Raw genomic sequence first — 25,122 nt, 5'->3', positions numbered from 1 at the left:
ACGGAGGTAGATAAAGAATTTTTAAAAACAAAAACTGTAAGTCACAAATCAAAAAGGAAGATTGATAAGTTTGACACATTAAAATTAAAATATTCCATGCAATCAAGATACCTGTTGAAAGAGGCATAGTGCTAAGTGGAAAGTCTTGGCTGTGTATGCCAAGACCGCAAGGCCCTGCTCTCTGTCTGGTTCATTTCTCAGGATTGTGTTCGCAGGGAACATTTGAGCAATGAGGTATCATCTCTCCCCAGACAAACAGCAGGCTAGACACCACTCAATGTAAAAGGGATCTAGTCTCTAGGCACAGTGTTCCTCTATAAGCATATGCCTACTGTTTTTTTGCCTTAGCTCTATATTCAATACTCAATACTACTCTTATTCATCATGTTTTCTCCATTGCTTGCTTGGCTTGATCTCAACCTCTCATATTTTTCAGGAAGGGCTTCTTGGAACTATGTTTCCTGCACTCTCCTTTGCATATTTAAAATGCATAAATGTCCCATATGACATAGATATTTTTGTGTGATGAAATTCTATGTCTATCTGTGGCTTACATAATTGAATATGAATTTTGCTGGATTTTAAATTGTAGAGTCATATTTTCTTTCCCTGAGGACTTGGTAGCTATCACTATGTTGTCTCCTTGAACTGGAGAGTGCTACCAGGAAGACTAACACCAGAATGAATTTTCCTCCAATAGGTGACTCGATTTTGTCTAGACGCCCAAAGAATTTTTAAATTATCTTTGAAGTTCATTAGCACTGAATGTGTTTCAGTACTAAGCAGTGAGCATCAACTTTTCCTGAAATGATATGTTCTTTCAGTCTGTAAATTCAAGTTTGCCTTCATTTCAATAAAATGTCCTATTGTTATAATTTGACTTTGTTTCCTGTTTCATTTGTCATGTTCTCTTCAGAGATACCAATTATCCTTATTTTGGACTTCCTTTATTTTGACTCCATTTTAATCATTCTATCTTGTCTTTTTATTCTGTATTATTTTCCATTTCATTTCCAATTTTATCCTCCATGCCCCTGAAAGTATTTTAGAAGTCCTTCTCTTCTTTTTTGATGTTTTTAATGTAATATTCAGTTCTATATGGTTATATATTTTTCTTCTATTTCTTTCTAAGCTCTGCAACTCAGTTTTCTTATCTATTAATATTTACTGCTTATCATTTATTCCTTGAGTCTTGTATCTCTTCTTTGAACACTTTTTTCCCCCCTGAGAGATCACACTATCTTTAATTTCATTTCATGGAAAACTGTTAGCAATTTTTCTGGGGTGTGTTCTTCATCTGGTTTTTGTTTTCACATTCCTTTCCTTCTTTTTTCTTGTGGTATCTTTGCATTAGCCCCATGCTGGGGACTTTTTGTTCTATGCTTATCTTTAAGTGAATAATGGAGGAGGGGTGACTTCAGGGGAGTGGATTAGGGTGACTGCATTTGAATTTTGGTCTATCGTCTTTGAGTACTTTCTCACCAACACTCTCCTCTGGCAGCAATTTCAGCCCCTGCCTAGCAGAAGCCTCCCTTGCTTACTCTGAAGTCTCATATGACATAGATATTTTTGTGTGATGAAATTTTCTTCAGCTGACCAATATTAGCAGCTGCAGGGTGACTTTTCACTCACACTGTCAATTATCTTGACACACTGACAGCCCTGTTTCCAAGATGGCTTGTCTAAAAGTTTTCTTGCTCCACCCCACCTCTCCTGCCACGCTATGGCAGCAAGGAGGACTCAAGAAACATCTCTGAGCCTGGCCAGGCACTCGCCCTTACTGCTCCAAGCAGGTATGTGCGACTTGTTCTGATGAACACTGTACTCTGCTCAAGATAGCTGGATGCAGACAACCACACTCAGCTTTCTACTTCACCCCGCCCAATTTTCACTGCATTGGGCAGCTCTCCCTGCATTATGTGCGGCATGGGTGGGGTGATGATTGGAAGCATAGGGTTGTGAATGCTTCTTCTTTTGTGGATTATGGAGTTTTACTTCCTGTCCTTTTTGTTTGTTTATTTGTTTGTTTGTTTTCAGGTTGGCCCTTAACTGGTAAAAGGCAATATAAATCCATTTAGCAGATCCTCTCTCCTGACACCCGACTTTCAAGTTCACTCTCTTACCAGAAGATCTTCTTACCAGAAGATCCAGTACCTGCCCTTTTTTCCCATGAGGTGATAAATTCCTGACTCTGCCTAACAGAGAAGATACAAGGAAACATAACTCAAAGGGAGAAAATTTAAATTCCATCAATTTAATAGTTGTGAAAATATGATCTCATTTATGTACCCATATATTGATAAAAATCACTTCCTTTTATATTTGTTTTCTCTCCTTTATTATTTGATTAAAAATATATCAAGGATATTGTTCCTATAGATATACATCATTATTTTAAAGGACATATAAAATTTCATTATATAAAACTTCTGTTGATATTTGAATTATAGTTTCACTACTGTAAATACTGCAATAAACATTCTTATATACTGATTTTACTTTCTTCTCCATCTCTTTCGTTATGCTAAATTTTAAGAGGAAGAATTGCTGCGTGCAAAGGCTAGGCCCTTTTAAAATTGAAATATATTTCACCAACCTTATATCCATAAAGGTTACCCCAATTTGAATTCTCATCATCAGTAATGATAATGTCCATTTTCTCATAACCACACTCAAACTCACTGTTATAATACTTTTAAATCTTTACCAGTCTGATGGCTGCAAAATCATAGAAGTGTTTTAATGTGCTTATATTCTCTAAGGAATTGCATGAATGTTTTAGAAAGCCTTTACCCACAGAATGACTATAAAACAATATTCACCAGTATTTTTACATTCTTTTTTTTAAACATTAAGTCTTTGATCCATCTGAAATTTATACTGACTTACAGAAATAAAGCAAAAAGGGGGGCAGCTCATCTTTCAATGTCATAAGAGAGTAAAGGCCACACAAGAATTATCTAGGGCAGAGAACTGAAAACTACTGCCTGCTGCCAAATATAGCTCACCACCTACTTTTTTTTTTTTTAATATTTATTTATTTGGCTGCACCAGGTCTTAGTTGTCACACGTGGGATCTCTGTTGCCAAGTGCGATCTTTGTTGCAGCATGCGGGATCTTTTAGTTGCAGCATGCAGGTGAGATCTAGTTCCCTGACCAGGGATCAAACCCAGGCCCCCTGCATTGGGAGTACGGAGCCTTAACCACTGGACCACCAGGGAAGTCCCCCCCACACCTATTTTTATAACTAATGTTTTATTGGAACATAGCCATACTAAGACTGCTTTCATGCTACCATGAGTAGCTACGACAGAGATCATGTGACTTGCAAAGCCTAAAAAATATACTATCTGAAAACTTACAAAAAAAAATTTGCCACCCCCAATCTAAGAAATGTACTAAGTCCCATCCTTGGTTACTACTTATTAAAGACTCCAGACTTAATAAAGTTACATGTTAATTTGTAGCTTTTTCTCTGATTAAAAATTTCTATCCTATGGAAAAGATAACCTTAAAGATTACAGTTTATGGACTTGCTTTGTTTCTAAAAAGTTTTGTCTCTGAGAAATTTTATCCTAACATTGCCTATAAATACCTAACTTCTCAAATGCTCTTTGGACTTGTTTTAACATCTTATTTGTTCCCTCATAAATTAATGAATTAAAAATAATCTTTGATATGTATTTATTAAATATTTACATGAAAGTTACGATTTTGCCTTATAGAAAATTATATTTTGATGAGTATGAGGTAAGAATCCAGCTTTTTGAATTTTTTCTTCCTAAGTTACCAGCTATTTGTTTCCAAAACATTTGTAGGACAATCCATCAATCTTCCCACCAATCTAATTTCAAAGGCTTGCTTTGTCATATTTGTGTACTGAATATAAGATGATTGACTAGAGAATACAATTTGTATACTGATTATAAATTTCAAAGGCCACAGACATAGGTGTACAAAAAGTCACTTATGTTATTTTCCTGTGGCAACTGAATCTCTTCTTGAGCCCTAGTTCTGCTTGCTGACAGAAGGCAAAAGAGACAATCCAGTTAATTCAGCCACTTCAGATTTTCTCAATCGTTTCAGAATTCAATTCATTTAATACTGAAATTTTCACCAGGATGACATGCAACTTTTTGGCTTCTTTGGAGCAAAGCATCTGATCTATAGTCACCCTCTCAGCCAGGCTGGCCTCTAAGAGGCAAGAGAGCCTCACTGATCTTCAGCCTAGTCATTCCTAACAGTGGATGTGCTTAAATATCTACACCTATAGCTCCCCAGGCCCAGGTCAGATCCTCTGTGCCTCCCTCGTCCTGACAGTTAGGCTTCTTTCTTCAGGTCTCAGCCCTCCCTCTGTTACCTTTTATCAGGAAATGGGAAAACTGTATTTGTCCCTCATGCTTTCGTGGGGCTCTGGCTGTCCCATGGCTCCTCCCATATTGCCGCCTCCAGTCTTCTTCCCTGTCGCAGGGTCTGGGGGGACTTTCAATCCCCACCACCCCCCTAGCTCCACTATGAGTGGCCTTGAGGCTGGGCAGGGCTAGGAGAGCTGGAAAACCGTATTTCCTCTTCTCTCCAACTCTCCCACTTTAGTCCGGGCAACTCATGAATGGGAGAGTCTAGGGCTTCATCTATTCTCTTTCCAATCTACTGTTTTGGGTACAACGTTAAGCTCTGGTTCCTTCAAGTCTCTAAGAAAGCCTTGTTCTTGCCAATGAAAAAGTCTTGGTTTTTGAGAATAACAACTCTGTCATAACTTTTTAAAGCCCATTTTGGCACTCACAAACCCCGAATGGAGTTCTTTGTCTCTGTATTCAGTGCAATCCCTTGCCTGAAACAACGTACCAGGCTAACTGGAGGGTTGGAGAGAGGGATGGAGAGTGATAGGTTTGCTGATGATAATAAAGAAGGAAAGGTCATAAGTAACAAGGGCAAGGCATGACTGAATTCTGGATTTGCTCAGTGACGTTGAGAACTTATACGTATTCCTTTATAATTACAAAAGCATCTTTATTGTTGAAATGCTTGCAGTAAAAAAACAAACCCAAAACACTGTCATTTCAAGTCTGAAACTTTCTAGTCCTCCAACACACTTTTGTTTCTCAGAAATAATTTTCTAAACTCTACAGGAAAGAGAACAGTCTTTACTAGCTTTTCACATGTATAGGGGTCTTTGGACTCTATTCTGTTCAGTTGTTTCTTATAAGGAACAAATCTCTAGTTTTATAATATATTTTAACAGCTTCACAGGCAAAACCTCATCCATTTTACATCTTTGTTGCCTTTAAAACATTTTTTCTGGCTACTTTTATATGTTATTTTTCCATATGAACTTTTCAAAATTAAAAATCATGTTGTCAAGTTCCATCTTTGTTTTGTAATATTGGGATAGGAATCTAAGTGTGCTCTTAATCAGTAAAATAAGATCATGTAGCATTTACAGGTGTTGCTTGGGTCCCTCTATAATAATCATTCAACCCCCTGATTAAATCTAGATGACAAAGGTTTTTAATATCATTCCATCCATTCAGCATTCTGAGGTGAGGAGGACGAAGTCCCAGCCAGAGAACTCTGACTCGGCATGATTTTCTGTTTGCTGTGCCAGCACCAGATTTTGGCATCTGGTGTCCTGAGTTGGCTTCTCCTCTTACACATGGAGTGACTGTATCTGATCGCCTTCGTATCATTTTTACCTGACAATCAGGGTAGTGCACAGAACAGCTATCCCTTTGAGTCTGAAGTTTCAACAAACCTTTGGTGAGAAGCGTGTTAAAGGAAAGCAGGGCATTGACAGGTTTTCTGCATGGTGATGCCACATTTATACCCCATTCCCACCCCACCTCCCCAGGCAGTAACCTCGGCAAAAAATCTTCACAGCTTCTCAAATGGAACCAAACAGATTAGTCTCCTTTTTTTGCACATAGTTCACTTTTACCTGCAGACCTTGCCCCTCTGGAGTAAAGGAGTTCCTCCTTACTGTGAGGGGGAGGGGTTGGGCAAAGAAGAAATGATAGGCTAGGCCCAGATAGTCTGCCCTGACCCCAATATTACAGTCTTAGAATGTTCAGCTGTGATAGTGAAAACGTCTTCTTAACCTTCAGTACTACACCAACACCTTTATGCATGTACCATCTAGTCATCTAGTCTAGGGAGTGATTTTTGACCCCCTCCCTACTTTATACCCTGAAGCTATTACTGTCGCTGTTATTCTCTCCAGCTTTGCCCGCACTTTCCATATCATTGTCTGTCTTCTGTATTTTTTCATCGGACTTGCCAGAAAGCAAGACTGCAGGGTAAAAACTAGTCCATGTTAGAAGATTTACAAAAGTGACCACCCTAAGCTGGTTTAAATTAGTTCCATGTCTGTTTTAACTGAACTAGCAAACAGTGAGCTTGTCCTTGCTTAGATTCCACATGGTCCCCCAGCCACTTGCCCTCACAGGGACCTGGGAGTGGCTCAGGAACCTTGGAAGCTGAAAAGCCCCAACCACTGCCCCTTCCTGCCTTTGCTCAGGGAGAGCCCACAGCCTGCCAAGAACCACCGAGCACCCCACCTCTTCCCACTCCTTGTGGGGGTTTCAGAGTCAGGTGGTGGGGAAGACTAATAAGTCACTCGACTCTTGGAGCCTTAAGTCCTCACCTGTAAGTGAGGATGATAATAATACCTATCCCGTAAGGATGCAGTGAGTACTGAATAAACCCAGATGCTTCACAAAGCATCTGGAAGCGCTTCACAAATATGGGCTATTGGGGGGTGTGTGTGTGTGTGTGTTCTCCCAAGGTTCTACTGAGTTTTACACAATCGCAGGATAATTGCAAGGCTATTGTTTGCTTAAACCACACCTGCTGAGTAGAAATAACGCTAAACTCTGCTAAGATATAGGGAAACACTCCTAAACATTTTAAACATATATAGATTTTTTTTTAAATTTAATGTTGAATAGATAACCAAAAAGGACCTACTGTATAGCACAGGGAACTATACTCAATATCTTATAATAACCTATAATGGAAAAAAATCTAAAAAGGAATATATATATGTTTTCAGTTACATATATATATATATGTATATATATGAATCACTTTGCTGTACACCTGAAACTAACACAACATTGTAAATCAACTTTATTTCAATAGAAAAAATTTTTTAAACTTAATGTTGTAAGTTTTACAATACTTATGATTAAATCTCCAAAATTTATCCTAAGGTTCTCATTCTTTGAGGAAAGCAAACCTAAAGACAATAACATTTTTTAAGTAAAGTATGGTAAAATATCATTCTCTGAGGTATTAAAACAGCACTTAATTGCTAGACAATTCCTGGTCTTTGGCGAGAGTTCATGGCAAAGATATTAAACTGCTGTTGAGGGTTAGACAGAAGCAGCCGCATAGCACAGGGAGATCAGCTTGGTGCTTTGTGACCGCCTGGAGGGGTGGGATAGGGAGGGTGGGAGGGAGGGAGACACAAGAGCGAAGAGATATGGGAACATATGTATATGTATAAGTGATTCACTTTGTTATAAAGCAGAAACTAACACACCATTGTAAAGCAATTATACTCCAATAAAGATGTAAAAAAAAAAAAAGAAGTTAGACTGAAGATGATCATTATTTTCAATATTGTTATGTATTTAACCAGCAGATTTCCCACAAAGAGCCAGAACGTCTAACAGAACCTGAGAGCCAAGGTGTGGCAGGCCTGAGGCTGAGACCTAGCTGCTCGCCCTTGGAGTAAGAGCAGCCCCTGCATAAGGAGGAAAGGAGCCTCCGCCTCCTGACTGGAGTACACTGTGTAAGCGTCCACAGGTCTGAAGCAGCAGTGGAAGAACCTGGAAACTGCATCTGAGAAGCAGCAGGACAGACCTTTGCTGGAGAGCACAGCCCAGCTCAGGGTTGCTCCACTCAGCTCAAGCACAAAGGGCACTGCTTCCCCAGGGTTCGTTTGCTTCTCCTCACCCCACCCCCAGAAGAGGGCTGTGGAGCACTGTGTGGATGGCAATCCATGCCCACCAGTGCCCACTGAGGGCCTTCCCTTGCTGGGTGGGTACGATGGGAAGCTGGCACCCAAGCTTCTCTTCTATTCAGCTGTGTGAGTTTGGGCAAACCCTTCCAACCCTTAGCTGCCTCATCTGTATACACAGGGCTAGGCTAGACGTCGAAGGTCCCCCATCAGTGGAAGAGTCTATGTTTCTCAGGTGACAGCAGATCAAGACCGAAAATTCATGTAAAGGAAATAAAAAATTTTACTTTTATAAAAAGTCACCTCACCTCATGGTTAGAAGAGTCACAAAAGAGTGGTTCAAGTCACGATTTCACAAACTTAATTACAACTAAACAAAACTAAACTTTACTTCATTAACGCAGATGACAGATAAAAGACGACTTACTGGTGATTCGATGTCCTCTAGGAGTAAAACAGAACAGCGTTCACATTTCAACAGTGTTTGGGCCCGATGCATTATTTTCTTGACAATTTTCTCCAGGTCAGTCTGTTCTTCAAAGAGGTCATTAACCACCTCTAGCAAAGCCTAGGAAAGATAAAGTGGATGTATTTAGGTGGCTAAGGGACTGAATTAAAATTTTTCTCTCAAAATTCCATTTAGTCTTTGCTATAAAAATATAAACATTTTTGTGTGGCTAATTTTTATAGTGTTTATGGTTGTTCTGACAAACTTCCATCATTTCATTTTATAACATAGTCTTTTTTTATATGTAAATTTATTTATTTATTTTTGGCTATGTTGGGTCTTCGTTGCTGCATGCAGGCTTTCTCTAGTTGCAGCGAGCAGGGGCTACTCTTCGTTGCGGAGCACGGGCTCTAGGCACACAGGCTTCAGCAGTTGTGGCACGCAGGCTCAGTAGTTGTGGCTCGAGGGCTCTAGAGCGCAGGCTCAGTAGCTGTGGCACACGGGCTTAGCTGCTCCACGGCTTGTGGGATCTTCCCAGACCAGGGCTCGAACCCGTGTCCCCTGCATTGGCAGGCAAATTCTTAACCACTGCGCCACAAGGGAAGTCCCTATAACACAGTCTTGAATTGTAAAATGTAACTTGAGAATACTGCCAGTCCATAAAATCCCACATAAGTTCCTCATATATCTGTATGACTATATTCCATATAGTTAATGACTACATGATCTCATATAATCATTATTGATAGGCTTTTCCCCTCCTACAGTAGTTTTTCTGCAATGTGACTAGGTATAAAACCAACATTTTATGAATAACAGATACCTGATTCTCTCTAATGCACATTTATTTCAGAAAATTACAAAGCATCTCTTCCTCACCAACCGGAAGAAATAGCTTCATGGTCAAACTCAAGACTTATTTTCACTAATACCCATCTCACACAGAACTCTTTAAGAATCACAGTGGCGGATGCTACTTAAGTTTCAGAGCCTTCAAAAAAAATATATAAAAACTCCATTAATCCCTCTACACAAGAAGTATTGCTTCATCCCAATCTGTCCAGGAGAACATTTAAATACCATTATACTTCTCAAAAAGAAATCACCATTAAAACTTCTATTAAAACAATAGAATGAAAAGCACAAAAATTAAAGAAAAAACTTAAATTCTAACTTGAAAACTGTATACTCATTTAAAAATGAAATTGTAATAACTTGTCATTCTATCCAGCTAAGTTAGCTTACAATTTATGCATTGAGATAATATTTATTTAGAATTTTTAATTACATGGATATTTCTGGAGGTGGAGGAATAGTGGGCCATTTACAGGTGGCAGATATTATGCCTCTATAAGAGTGCAATCAGAAAATTACACAGCCAGTGAATTGACCAGAGCCTGCTTTATTCAATAGAATTTAATAAGATGTGCACTCTCCAGTCTGACCTGTCACAAAAGGATTTCATGAGTTTTCAAATTCACATCTATTCTGGTAGATGGTGTTGACTAATTTTCAACTTTGGTAATGAATTTGATTTGTCCTGAAACCATTTGAAACATGTGAATATTCCTTCTCTGAGTCTATTCAGGTGGAAAAGCATTTGAATGAGTTAAGAGATCCATGAAATGAGTCTAGTTCACTGAGCATCTAAAATAGGACCCAATATCTTGGGTAGCGCTTTCTCTAAAGAGAGCTTGTGACTATGGCTAAGGGCCATGCATTGCTCTATGAACCCAAAGCAAAGAGAAACACCAGGAGGTGAAAAAAGTTTTAAATGTATCCTGTCCATTTGGCATTTGGACAGCAAATCACTGTAAGAGGTCAATGTGCGATAATTTCATGTGCAAATATAACATTAAAAATGAGGCGGGCTTCCCTGGTGGCGCAGTGGTTGAGAGTCCGCCTGCCGACGCAGAGGGCGTGGGTTTGTGCCCCGGTCCCGGAGGATCCCACGTGCCACGGAGCGGCTGGGCCCCGTGGGCCACGGCCGCTGAGCCTGCACGTCCAGAGCCTGTGCTCCGCAACGGGAGAGGCCACAACAGTGAGAGGCCCGCGTACCGTAAAACAAAAACAAAACAAAACAAAAATGAGGCAACTGTCTGCATAATTACCAACAAAATCCCCTGTTATTAAGGGAGAGGACATTATTTCCTTAATCATCCAGACTATTTCTTCAGATGGATCATATTAACTGAACAATTATTTAACTTTTCAATTTGTTGGGACTGCATGGATGGGGTCTCTGGGACCCATATACAAGAACTTTTATCTCAGAGGAAAAACTAATTGTGCCTTGAGTTTTGCACTGACAAATTACATTATAGTAATTTTATTGTTTCTAATTAAAAATTTCTGCTTTACTAACAAGTGATAAAAATTTCACAAATAACAATGCAGACTAGCTCCAAAATAAGAGAAAAAAAGAAGAAAATCTAGGATGACATGCAATTCAACAGACATTGGAAGCCTTGCACACAGCTGAATACTCCTTGCTTCTTGATGTCACTTGCATATCCCCACCTCCTTCTTCTTATCACCTTTTTTGCTCCTGGGCTCATCCTTAGACCTCTTCCCTTTCTTACCCATATATTTTCCCCACCTGTAGCCTAGTTTTAAATACCATCTATATGCTGATGGTTCCCAAATATTAATCTCAAGTCTTCACATCTCCCCAAAACTCTAGATTCCTGTATCCAACTGTTTACTTGCCACCTGTACAAGCCTAAAGTCGTTTTCACTCATTTCCAATATCAGTAAGCCTTATATATTTTACTGCTAATTTTTTTGTATAATCTCTCACTTCTCACTGACCAACCACATTATTTCTCCTCCCCCCCAGTTTTATTGAGATATAATTGACATAAAACTTTGTGTGAGTTTATGGTGTACAATGTGATGATTTGATCCACCTATATATTGCAAAATGATTACTACACTAAGGTTAGCTAACACACCCATCACCTTACATAATTACATTTTTTGTGTGGTACGAACATTAAGAGTTATTCTCTCAGCAATGTTCAAGTACATAATACAGTATCATTAACTATAGTCACTATGCTGAACACTAGATCTCCAGAATTTATTCATCTTACAACTGGAAGTTTGTATACTTTGACCAACATTTCTTTTTCCTCACACCCCAATGCCTGGCAACTACCATACTACACTCTGCTTCTTTGAGTTCTGCTTTCCATAGATCCAACATATACATGAGATAATATAGTATTTGTCTTTCTCTGTCTGACTTATTTCACTTAGCACAGTGCCCTCAAGTTTCATCCATGGTGTCACAAGTGGTAGGATTTTCTTCTGTATATGGCTAAATAACATTCCATTGTGTGTGTGTATGTGTGTATAACAATTTTCTTTATCCACTCATCTATTAGTGGACACTTAGGTTGTTTCCATGTCTTGGCTATTGTAAATAATGTTGCAATGAACATGGGAGTGCAGATATTTTTGAGCTAGTGATTTCATTTCCTTTGGATATATACTCAGGAGTGGAGTTGCTGGATCATATGGTAATTTTATTTTTAATTTTTTGAGGAACCTCCATATTGTTTTCTGTAATGGTTATACCAATTTATATTCCCGTCAATAGTGCACAGAGGGTTCCCTTTTCTCCACATCCTCACCAACACTTGTTATCTCTTATCTTTTTGATAATAGCCATTCTAACAAGTATGAGGTGATATCTCATTGTAGTTTTAATTTGCATTTCCCTAATGATGTTGAGCATCTTTTCATGTGTCTATTGGCCATTTGTATGTCTTCTTTGGAAAAATGCCTATTCAAATCCTCTGCTTATTTTTTAATTGGATTACTTTTTTTTTTTTTTTTTTTTGCTATTGAGTTGTATGAGTTCCTGATAAATTTTGGATATTAACCCCTTACTGATATGTATGATTTGCAAATACCTTCTCCCATTCCGTAGGTTGCTTCTTCATTGTGTTGTTTCTTTTGCTGTGAAGAAACTTTTTAGTTTGATGTAGTCCCACTTTATTTTTGCTTTTGCTGTTTGAGCTTTCATATCAGATCCAAAAAAATCATTGGAGCTTTTCCCCTACATTTTCTTCTAGGAGTTTTACAGTTTCAGGTCTCACATTTAAGTGTTTAATATTTTTCAAGGAAATTTTTGTGAGTGATGTAAGATACAGGTCTAATTTCATTCTTTTGCATGTGAATATCCAGGTTTCTCAACACCATTTATTGAAAAAAAACTACCTTTTCCCCATTGAGTATTCTTGGCTCCCTTGTCAAAGAGATGTTAACTATATATGCATGAGTTTATTTCTGGGCTCTTGATTCTATTCCATTGGTCTATGTGTCTGTTTTTAGTGCCAGTACCATACTATTTTGATTACTATAGCATTGAAGTATAGTTTTAAATCAAGAAGTGTGATGTCTCCAGCTTTGTTCTTCTTTCTCAGGATTGTTTTGGCTATTTGAGGTCTCTCCTCTCTGCTCTCTAGACACATGGACCAAGGTTTCTCCTACCCCAAGGCCTTTGCACTTGATATTTCCACTGCCTGGAATGTTCTTCCCAGATCTTTGTGTGGCTTTACTCCTTCATTTAATTCAGGTCTCTGCTCAAATATCATCTCTCTATAGACACTTCTTGATCACCTTCTGAAATAAACATCCTCTGAAACTATCCTTCAGCAACCAGTCTGTATTCCATTACCTCACTTCATTCTTCTTTATAGCACTTACCACTACCTGATACTATATTAATTTTTATTTGCTCGTTTGTCTCTTATCTACAGTTCCCACTAAAATAGTAAGTTCTATGAAGGCAGGGGCTTTGGACAGACAGTGTCTGAAGAGTACCACAAAATAAATACTTGTTGAGCGTGTAAATGAATACATGAGGATGCAAAGATTCATAATTCATGAAGTGTTCCTTAAGGAATTTAAAATGTAGTTGGAGAGGAAGGCCATCAATACATATTATACAGTGTGGTAAGTGCCCACAATAAAACAGTGGTGGTATATATAAGGCAAAACAACAAGCAAAGGAAAGATTAAATGGAAGACTGAGCTGGGTCCTGAAGGAAATGCAAGGCAAAAGCAGTGGGAGGAAGAAGGTGGACATAAGGCATTGAAGGCAGAGGAAGAAATATTACTAAGGGAATGAGAAAGTGAAACAGACTGTTTTCTGGAAATTGGGGACTGTATTGCTGGGATGTCCAATGAAAGGAGGAGAATGGTAAGACATGGGGCTAAAGATGACAACAGGATCCAAGTCAGAGAAAACAGGTGGTATGCTGTGCTAAAGAAGATAGCTGTAGCTGTCAATTGTCCCCTGTGAAATATTCATAAATCATAATGCTTAGCAAATGAAACTTTTAATCAATTTGATTACCAGTTAACTGAGGGTTTCTAACCTTTCTGAACATCTTCTTGTTAAACATATTTCTAAATTGTGACAGTAACTTCCCTATATTTAAAAGTATAGTGAGCCTAATATAATTTAATCTGTATTTGATCATTTTGCAATTATTTGAGCACCAGTCTTTGTTTTTGTTTTGTTTTGTTTTTTACTATTTAACCCTATAATTGGTGAAGGTATATGAGATCAATCCCTCTATGTGAGTTTCTTTATAATCTATAAGATGGTGTTTGTAGCATTATTGTCCAGTTACCTTGTGATGCTCTTCCAGGTAAACTTTCAATTCAAAATTTGTGAGGTGGGGTGAAATCATTTGTAACATACCTTGCTTCTTAAGGGAACTAAATTGCAAAAAAATCACTAAATTGTGTTATTGTTTCAAAGCTATAAGTAAGCAAGAATATATCTGCTGCCTTGAAGTATAGATGTGAAATTAATTTCCTTTTTAAAAGAAGCTATTTCCTGCAAACAACAACAGAGAATTTATATCCACTTCCATTTGGGTTTATTGCTTAAAGGGGATCTTCAACCATAGACTTGAAGGATTATACAAATAAAAAGGATTCCTGGACTATTCAAAGATCATCCGCTGTTTTTAAAAGACATAATGACTCACAGACACTTGAAAGAGAGCTTTGAGGGTTGTCAGCAATGTTTCTTTCTACTCACCCTGCTTCTTTCATATTCTTTCCTTGAGGCAGCAAATAGCTGAGCATTAGATATGGCAATTCCACAAAATGGAAGATACATCTGCATAACCTGGGGGCAAAGAGAGTGTTATGAACATTAAAACATAAAAATATGGAACTAAATTTCACATTTCCTTCATATGCCTGATTTCAATACTATCTTTTCAACCACAGAGACTGAGTATGGTGTTGTTGATACTAGTATCTTAACTTCAGAAGGAATATTTTTCAGAGTTAACTAGGGACAGTCAAGCTTTAACTAGGGACAGTCACATCTATGAAGATATAAAGTGAAGCAACAGACTGTGATGGCTGTGATACAGGAACTGTGTCTAAATCATCTTTGTATTCCTTCCTTGATCAATGAAAAATGAGTAAATGAAGTCTGATATATTTAGAATTTAAGGCAGTGCCCATACTCACACTTGGAGGTAGGCAGGATATAAGCCAATTTCTTTGCACATATGTATCCACAGCAGGGATCTCAGCTTGACGCTAGAACTCTGTCAGCTACAGACTTAAGCATGCCTGTTAGGATGGGCCCAGTAGGAACATAGGCGCCAGAGGGCCTAAGAGCCTCATGCAGAAGGGTTCAAATTGAACCCACTGCTCTGTTGCTATAACTACCCAGGAAAGGCTGGGTACCCTTTAAGAGAGCACTCCTCCTATGGGAAGAAACAGCCACGTGCGATGGGCATGATCCTAACAAAGATTTTCTTATCAAAGTGGGTCTAGGTCTAGGGATTCTCAGTAATTCCTGGCACTCTCACTCAAATTCATCTCCAGAATCTCTGATTCCAGAGAGAGAGAGAGAGAATGTCTCAAGTAAAAACCGAAAGAATTCTTTCTATAAACTCTTCACAATGTAGGACATTGTGAAAAGAGACAAAGCTTTGGGATTTTCTAAAGTAGAGGGAAACGGGCATGTGGGCATGTTTTATATAACAGTCAGTTTCTCTCTTTCTCTGTCTCTCTCTCTCTCACACGCACCATGATGCCATGTCAAGAGGCAGCAGCAAAACCGAGCAGTTCCTGCCATGCCCAGAAGAGGGCAGTGCAGTGCTCACCGTGGGTGAGGGATGCAAACAGCAGAGGCAGATCCACCCAGGAGCAAGCGTGAGACACCCCTGGGATACCCAGAACAGAATTACCTGGAGTGGGAGGTGCTTTTGTAGAGGGGCTGGAGGTGAACAAAAGATGATTGGCACTTCACAATCCCTATCATTTCTTTCCTATTAAAATCTTGCTTTGGCTACCTGGGCATACTCAACTCTGACAGTGTCCCTAAAAGTAATTCAGAATTTTGTAGAAGTGAATGCTGAGATCCCACTTTTTACTGAGATATAGTTGATGCAGAATATTATATGTATATGTTGTACAACATAGTGATTCACAATTTTTACACAATTTTTAAAGGTTATGTTCCACTCATAGTTATTATAAAATTTTGGCCATATTCCCTGTGTAGTACAATATATCCTTGTAGCTTATTTTATACATAATAGTTTGTTCCTCTTAATCCCCTGCCCCTATCTTGTCTCTCTCCCCACTGGTAACCACTAACTTGTTCTCCATATCTGTGAGTCTGCTTCTTTTTTGGTATATTCACTAGTTTGTTTTATTTTTTAGATTCCACATGTAAGTGATAACACACAGTATTTGTCTGTCTCTGTCTGACTTATTTCACTTAGCATAATGCCCTCCAAGTCCATCCATGTTGCTGCAAATGGCAAAATTTCATTTCTTTTTTTTATGACTGGGTAGTATTCCATTGTGTGTATGTGTGTGTGTGTGTATACACACACACACACACACACACACACACACACCCCACATCTTCTTTATCCATTCCTCTGTTGATGGACACTTAGGTTGTTTCCATATCTTGGCTATTGTAAATAATGCTGCTATGAACATTGGGATGCATGTATCTTTTCGAATTAGTGTTTTTGCTTTTTTCAGATATCAATCCAGGAGTGGGATTGCTGGGTCATATGGTAGTTCTATTTTTAGCTTTTTGAGAAACCTCTATACTGTTTTCCACAGTGGCTGCACCAATTTATGTTCCCACCAACAGTGTACAAAGGTTCCCTTTTCTCTACATCTTTGTCAACATTTGTTATTTGTGGTCTTTTTGATGACAGCCATTCTGATAGGTGTGAGGTGATAGCTGAGACCCCACTTTTAAAGAAGGGAGAATTAAGGTATTGAATAGAGGTTAAAAAAAATCAATGAATTGATTTTTACAGATATTTTCAGGATAAATTCCTTCACTGACTCTGATTCAAAATAAACTAATATTTAATGAGGACCTGCTATGTGTCAGACACTCTCACTTCATTTCTTCATTTGAATCTCACATCACCTCCTCATGGAGGAACATTATGTACATTTTAGAGATCAGGAAACCCAGGAAACTTGCTCAAACCTACAAAGGAACTCAGGTCATCACATTCTACAACTGGTGATCATTCCTTACAACATGTTGCCTTCTAGAACTAGATATTATTTCTGTCACCCGCTCTTCCTGCCAGTCCCCCTCATGCCTTAGGAAGTATGTTGGTAAGTCGTATAAAGCTGTTGACCTAAAGCTGCCAGATATACTGCCAGAATTTCCCTGCCTTTAGCCAGAATGGGACCACTTTCAACATCACTTACACACACACTGAGCACCTTCCTTGCAGTTTTCTGGGGGTTTTTTTCTACCGTGGAGACAGTGACTATGATGGAGGTGGAAGAGAGAAGATGGTTAACTTTCCACTTCTTCCTTCCTTCCTCCCTCTCTCCCTCCCTCCCTCCCTCTTTTCTTTCCTTCCTCCCTCCCTTCCTTCCTCCCTTCCTTCCTTCCTTCCTTCCTTCCTTCCTTCCTTCCTTCCTTCCTTCCTTTAGTTGCCTTCTGGGGCCAAGTATTATATAATGTGGTTTATAGGTCAAGCAAGTAGGAAGAAGAGAATGACTAAAGGAACATGTGAAATATATATATATATATATATATATATATATATACACACACACACACATAAAACTGAAGATTACTATTGATGGAGACGATACATACCTTCATGACACACTGCAAACTGAGAAGGGGTCTTTACTTACCAAGGGAATGATCTATACTGTGTCATTCACTGGCACAACAATTCAACACTCTGGGGCCACACTCAGCTCCATTATGGATAACTATATGACAATCTATATAATTTCTAAATGAATGTGCAGGAGAAGTGGTCAAATACATTTTGAAAGAAGGGAATAAGAAGAAGCTGAAGCATTATGGAAATAGGAGATAATGAAAAATAAAAATATTTTTATATCTTTTGTCCATTCCAGTGCAAAAGATGTCTTTTTTAGAAAAAGATATACTGTTCTATTCTGCTCTTTCTGAAATTCCCCTCCTCCAAGAAAAAATACTAATTTGGCCTTCACCATCTAGTTTCTGAATGCCAAAAGATCTAAAAAGCCTTAAATGACTAAGAAGCTAATGAGTCTGTACACCCTTGTGCAGCACTTTTCAGCTTGAAAGCACTTTATGAACATTGGCTAATTAATCTTTACAACATCCCACTCAAAAAAGTAGTTAAACTGAAAATCATTAAACAGTGTGAAAAAGTCACTTTAGCCCTGGAAACTCATGAAAAGTATCACTAATAAGCATAAAATCTGAGCACTGGGACTGTCCATCAATATCCTAAAGAAAGACAGTAGGTACTGAGCACTTTCAAACTTGCAGACCACAGAGTAAGGCTATTCAAGCCCCATGGTCTGGTCTGGTCCAATTATATATCATTAAAGAACACTGGAGGTCTACACTGGAGGTTCACAGTGAGGGGCCTGGGGCCATCCCCTTTATGGACCCCACTCCTGAAAGCAACACAGCTGGAGGGGCCACATCACTGTCAGCCAAATTAATGGGTGAGGGGATTTCCCACCAACACCTCCTTTCTCTGTGCAGACCCTGAGATTTGTGCTCTCAAGTCACTTCTGCCCTCAGGCATTAACTATAAGGCAAAGCTTCACTGATTCAAGCCACACTGATTTTGGAACTGGGGATTATTTCATAATTGTAATTCAAAAGCTAAATAAACTCCTCAAGTAGAGTAATTTGGAAAATAAGTTATCAAAATAGGAAACAGTCACAGTATTTTCACATAATGAAACATCTTCTACATCTTTCAGAAATAGAATATTTGAAATAGTAAAAAATTAGTTTGAAGTTTTCTAGGAACTCCAGAGGAAATTCCTGCTACCAGAGGTATAGTTTAGTTCACTGTAATTTTGTTTCTATGCAAATTCAGTAAAGACAATATGTCGGGTTTTTATTTTGAGAATCAGAATAACAAATGCATCTTGTCAGATCACACCAAAGTATATACTCTTGGCTAAAGCATGCCTTTTTCTCTCAGAGCTGTGCCCTCTTTGAAGAAAAGTCTCCAAAAAATACACAGAGGCATAAAGTACCAACTTTGTTTCAAAAAACATTGGCATGGAGTAGATGATCCAATTACATATTTTTTTGCAACTGTCCACTTTAGGAATTAACACTCATAAAGAGAATGGGGTGGGAGGAGAATTGTATTCACAAAAGATGCAGGAGAGCAAGATGGCAAATGAGGAAGGAAAGGTTCACTGGTCCTCCACTTTCTCTTCGTAGGAGAGGGGGATGTAAGTGCTTCTGCTCCTGCCCCTAGGTATTAAAGCTGGGCCCCCAGAAGAATTGGAGTGAGCACCCTATCCTCACCTCTCTCCTTGAAGCTAGTATTGGCTAAAATATCCACAAGAGGACAAGCTTCTGCACGGTAGACTGGTCGAGTCCAATTCCTGGCAAGTAGCTGTACAACATCAAATACTCTCTTGGACTTTTTAGAGGCTGTGGTCCGCTGAGCACCTGAATCATGCAGGTACTAATCACATCAACCAATAATCTTATCTCTATGTGACCCCATTCCCCACCCCCGAGACTTTAGAAAAATAACCCTCTTATGTCCACAGGCAGTTCTAAATTCCCACCCACTTATTCACAGATATCGAAGGGAAAACCCATTTCAGAAGCTGTGTTCTTTCTAAGATAATTTGGATTGTCATAAGATTTCAACAGAAAATAAAAGTACTCGTATTTCCACCACTCAGAGGTAACCATCATTAACATTCTGGAGACCATCATTCAAGTTTTCCTCTCTCTCTTTCTCTCTTCACATAAACTCGAATAGGTGTATTATATAATAATAATAATCCTGTATGTAATATTTTGCTATCTGCTTTTTTCACTTTTTATAACCAACTATCACTTATAATGGCCAATTTTTATGGATGCAAAAATATCCCATTGTGTAGTCTGGAAAAAGAAAATGCATGGAGAAACAAAGTAGATTAGTGGTTGCCTTGCAATTAAATCTTTGCACATCCCATTATTATTTTCTTAAAATAAAGCCCTAATATTTGAACTTATTTATTTAACACACGTTTACATGGCACTTCCTCTGAATCAGGCAGTATTCTGCATGATTTACTAATGTTAATTCACTGATGTGTGTACACTTTTAAATAACTCCTAACAATAAACACATTTTTAGTTTTCGTTTTAAAAAATCCAACAGTATAGAAGTACATACATTAAAATAACTACAGATCCCCCTTCGTTTCCTGTCCTGCTACCCACTCCTCTCCCAAGGAACAACCGCTATTAGCATTTACAGTGTATTCTTCTGGGTACTTTTTTATGAACTGCATACATATAATATCTAGTCTTAGGGTGGTGGTAAACACAATAGGGATCACACTGTAAGTTATGTTCTATGCCTTCTTTTTCACCTGGCAATATATCTTGGAAATCATTGTCAGTTACTTAATTCTTTTAATCTCTGCCTAATATTCTAGGGGGTGGATGTACCTATTAGTAGAGGTTCACATTGTTTCCAATTTTTCCTTATTACAAATAACACTGCCATAAACTTTCTTACAAATATATCTTTGTTCACCTGGACAATAGTTCTGTTGGACAGAGTCCTAGAAGTGAAATTTTAAGGTTGCAGAATATGTGCATTAAAAAAAAACTTAAGAGCTACTGCCAAACCAATCTCCAAAAACACTCTACCAATTTATATCTCCACTAAAAGTAATGCCCTTCTCATGTAACATTGGGTATCATTATCCTTTTAAAATTATGTCTATATGATCAATTAAATCAATACTCATTTTTGTATCAACTTACATTTATTAGATTACTAGTGATACTGAACATTTTACATAATTTCTTGGTTATCTCTTTTTTTCTTAATGTGCCCTATTTATTTTTTCTTACTGGACATTCATCTATCTTTATTGCTTAGTAAGGACTCTTTATATTCTAAGGATATTAACCATCTTTCAGTTTTGAAAATCATGACTCTTTCTTGATAATTAGCAATTGCCATCTATGTGATATGGTCCAATGGGTCTACAAGCTATGATTGCTTTGTCTAAGATGAATAGATATTATGGCTCAGTAAACTTGGCCTACTCCTTCTCACTGTGTGAAGAAATTTTACAGCAATATCTACCTATGTAACTCTGTCAAGGTTATTTTTGTAAGTAGGTTGACCTACATATCTCAGCCTGCCCAGTTGCTCCATTCGTTTTTGTAACTCAAAGTTCCTATAAGAAATCAGTTTAAGCTACATTTTGATCCAGGCATTCTTGAGTCTTAACTATTAATATTGTTAAGATCTCTCCACTTACCAAGCATAGGTATAAATGCAGGAAGACACACTATATAGTAATTTAGTCATGGTATCAACACCCTGATGCTAGAAAAATTCTATTATATCACAATCAATGTATGAACAGAAAAAATCCTCTTAGACTATTTTCTGATGATAAATACATATATTTTCCTTTACATTTGAAACATAGTCACATGATTTCTTCCTGTTAGCAGCACAATACTTCCTTTAGCCATCTCATTTATCTAGCGCCTTGTTTTTTATAACTCATGGTTCTTAAAGTAGTGGACATTTTATATAAATGGAATCACATAACATTTGGACTTTTGTGTCTGGCTGACTGCTTTCACGTAGTATACTGTTTACAAGGTTCATCCATGTTATAACATGTATCAGTAGTTCATTCCTTTAAAATTTTCTTTTAATTAATAGACTTTATTTTTTAGAGCAGTTTTAGTTTTACCCAAAAGTTGAGTAGAAAGCACAGAGATTTCCCATATACCTTCTTCCCTCCCGCAACATACAGTTTCCCCAATTATTAACATCTTACGTTAGTGTGGCACATTTGTTAAAATTAGTGAGCCAGTATTGATACATTACTATGAACTAAAGTTCACAGTCTACATTAGGGTTCAATCTTTGAGATGCATATTCTATGTGTTTTGAGACATGTATAATGACATGTACCCACCATTACAATGTCATACAGAATAGTTTCATTGACCTAAAAATTCCTTCTGCTCTGTCAATTCTTTCCTCCCTCCCTCTCCCCAAGCCCCTGGCAACCAGTGATCTTTTTACTGACCCCACAGTTCTGCTGTTTCCAGAATGTCATATGGTTGGAATCATATAGTATGTGGCCTTTTCATATTGGCTTCTTTCACTTAGCAATATTCATTTAAGGTGTCTTCATGTTTTTTCATAGCTCACTTTTTTAAATCACTGAATAATAGTCCATTATATGGATGTACTACAGTTTGTTTATCCTATTAAAGGCATCTTAGTTGCTTCCAAGTTTTGGCAATTTTGAATAAAGCCTGCTGTAAACCATTCAGGTGTGTTGTGGTATCTCCTTGTTGTTTTAATTTGCAGTTCCCTCATGACATGTGATGTTAAGCATCCTTTCATATGTTTATTTGCTATCTGTATATCTTTCTTGGTGAGGTATCTGTTCAGATCTTTTGCCCATTTTTAAATTGAGTTGTTCGCTATTGTTGTGTTTTAATTCTTTATATATTTTGGATACTAGTCCTTTATAGCTATGTGTTTTGCAAAGATTTTCTCCCAGTCTGTAGCTTATCTGTTTATCATATGTTATTTCTGTATAAAGCTTAACCAGACTTTTTGTTTGTTTCTATTCTGATTCCAGAGAACTTTAGGCTTAATACAAAGTTGTAACGTATTTCCTCATCTACTCTCGACCTTATCTCAGTATCAGTCCACACAGGACGATATCTTTTTTCCTAGGCCCAAGGAAAAAGGCATGTTTTGTCTGTGGAGGCAAGTCATTTGCTGGAGTTTTTCATTCTGTCCTTTCTGAGAGACCTTAGGCCCTTCCTCTCTATCATCATAATTTCTGTCTCTTGTGTCCAACTCCTCTCCTCTCCCTTCAAAGGGGAATGTGTTCCCCTTCACCTGGTATTGCTGTTTCCATCTTCACTGTGTGACCTACATCTGCTTGTCTTCAGGTCCTCACATCCTACCTTCTAGCTTACAACCTTCAGTCTACAGGAAGATTGTCTATAACTTTCCAATCACAAGATCATAAGATCCATCAACTATTCTAAGTTCTCTCTGAAGCCTTTAACACTTGATCACCAGCTAGATATTAAAACCTTGGTTGCCATGTACTATACACTCCTATTTCTCTTTCTGTGTTTCTGATTCCCCCATTTAAGTTATAATTCCAGATTCAGTCTTTGGCCTTCTAATCCTCTTTTTTTACAATTTCCCTCTAAGGATTGATTTATTCATACAATATAAGAATCCTACAAAATAAGGTGGGTTGGCCATGCAAGGATTAACCTTTGACCAAGAGTTAGCTAGAAAAGACAACAAACTTGGTACAGCCAGATATTTAAGGTAGCTGAGAAACTTCCTCCTGCTTACTTGCTTCTCCTACCTCACTCTTGCACTTTTGTCCATGGCTAATTCCTTTTGCCTCTGACTTCATTCTCCTATTTTCCGACCCCATTTCCTCTCAGCCCCGCTCTGCTATTTCTCAGGTTTAGGTTTTGCAGTTTCTGACCCTGATCCACCAACCTGAGTTCTGAAAACATTTGCTTCCTCTATCTTATAGTCTAATTTTAGCATTGCTGGTCCTAAATTGAACTCAACTCTGAATTCAACCTTATTAACTAAATAGGTGCCAAAGTCTCTTTCTCTTACCTGTGTCTCAATGGTAACCTGTGGGATGATTCTCAAAGTTGGCGCTTTGGTGCTGACCTTTTCTCTGTGCTGTAGCTCCACATCACCAGTTGCCTACAGGACATTTCAACTTGGAAGTCTGTTTACTGCCTTAAACTCAGCATTCCAAAACCAAGTTTGTCATTTCAAACCCCCTCTCTTTCTGAAGAAAGAGCTTCCTTCTCCAAAATGCCCCATGTGCCAAAAGAACCATTAATGATTTAATCACCCAGTTCCAAACCCTTGAAGTCCTCTTGGATTGTTGTCCATAAATAGGCATAATCACATCATAGCAATTCAGCAGTTTTTGAAGCCTCCATCTCCATACCATTGAGCTTCTCTGGCTCAGCACTACCATCCCTCACCATCTCTGAATTATTTTAACTGTAGTCAAGACGCTCTCATCCTTACAATGTGTCAAGAACTCATTAACCTCAGGTTTCCCATCCAGAAAGTCATGAGTTTAAACACACTGACTGTTCATCCCAATGTTTCCTGTTGTCATAAGTAAAGAAGGTAAGAAACTATATAAAGGCCTTACACATATTAAAAACCAGGTATTTTTAAAACTACTTTTGTATGAGCATTTTTATACCACACACAGTATTTTTAAAAAATCTCATTAGAAGCTCTTCAGAAAGTATCTCCAATATTTAAGACTATGGCTAAGTATTTTATAGATGCTTATGGAAGATATGTAATAATCTCAGGAAAAATAGTGAGGAAATATAAAATTGCTATTCACAGAAATGCATGAGACCCAGAGGGGATTCTTCTGGTTATCTATCTTTTTTCATTTTCCAAAAATAATTTGTCATCAAAATGCAACACCAATGACATGGATAATAAACCACACTATTTTTTAATTTCCGGCAATATTCTCCAGTGGAGAAGAAACAGAGAAGGTTATGAAAAATATGCTTAGAGCATTAATATTTAATTAATGTAATAGGACTCTAAAATGAATATTTTAACTGTAAAAGCCTTGTAAGTTTTGTCTATGCAACTAAAATACAGAACTGGTACCTAGTAAATTCAGGACATTCTTAATGGACAACCTTGAACACAGAGAGGGCTTAAAGCTTGGCCTAACAACAAAGAGAAATTTGGAAGGGCTAATCGTTTATTACCAGAGTGGCATATCAATCCAAAGAGGTGAGGGAGAAGCATTCCATGTGGTTCATCAGTAGTTCAGCCAAGGTCTCTCATTCTGTATCTTAGAACAGTCTAGCTGACAAGCTAGGAAGCAATCTTCAAAACCATAATGCGTTACTGCCCCCATAAGCACTTCCCACTTTCAACCAGGTTCAGCCAGTCGGCAATAGTGTCTCATCGCTTCCTTTAGGTGCTGTTTCTCTTCAAAATTCAACTATTTATTTTCAGGGGTAGATTCCATATGAGTAAGCCAAAGAACAAAAATTCAAACCGAAAGAAATGGATGGAAGGAAGGAATTAATAAAAATAAAATCTGAAAATAATAAATGGGAAAACAACCAGCAAAACTGATAAATTATTCCAGAAAAGGT

At 37.9% G+C, this 25,122-nt stretch overlaps 1 protein-coding gene and 1 long non-coding RNA gene across 3 annotated transcripts in view; one reads left to right on the top strand and one right to left on the bottom strand.

Moving 5' to 3' along the window:
- PDE11A (phosphodiesterase 11A) overlaps positions 1-25,122 on the bottom strand; it is a 420,155-nt gene that overhangs the window by 249,624 nt on the left and 145,409 nt on the right. The window contains exons 3-4 of the mRNA XM_067741438.1: positions 14,473-14,562; positions 8,388-8,528 (exon numbers count right to left, since the gene is read on the bottom strand). Of these exons, the coding sequence (XP_067597539.1) occupies positions 8,388-8,528; positions 14,473-14,562 (231 nt within the window). The remainder of the gene's footprint in view (positions 1-8,387; positions 8,529-14,472; positions 14,563-25,122) is intronic.
- On the top strand, positions 1,646-9,516 carry LOC137226478 (uncharacterized). 2 transcript variants are annotated; one of them, XR_010944370.1, is made up of 3 exons: positions 1,646-1,793; positions 5,532-5,757; positions 7,643-9,516. It is a non-coding gene; the product is annotated as an uncharacterized lncRNA (long non-coding RNA). The 2 variants fall into 2 exon arrangements; XR_010944371.1 differs by lacking the exons at positions 5,532-5,757; positions 7,643-9,516 and adding an exon at positions 2,038-2,493.

Source organism: Pseudorca crassidens, chromosome 6, assembly GCF_039906515.1.
Source record: "Pseudorca crassidens isolate mPseCra1 chromosome 6, mPseCra1.hap1, whole genome shotgun sequence".
NCBI lineage: Eukaryota > Metazoa > Chordata > Mammalia > Artiodactyla > Delphinidae > Pseudorca > Pseudorca crassidens.
This window is presented reverse-complemented; position numbering and strand designations above follow the sequence as displayed.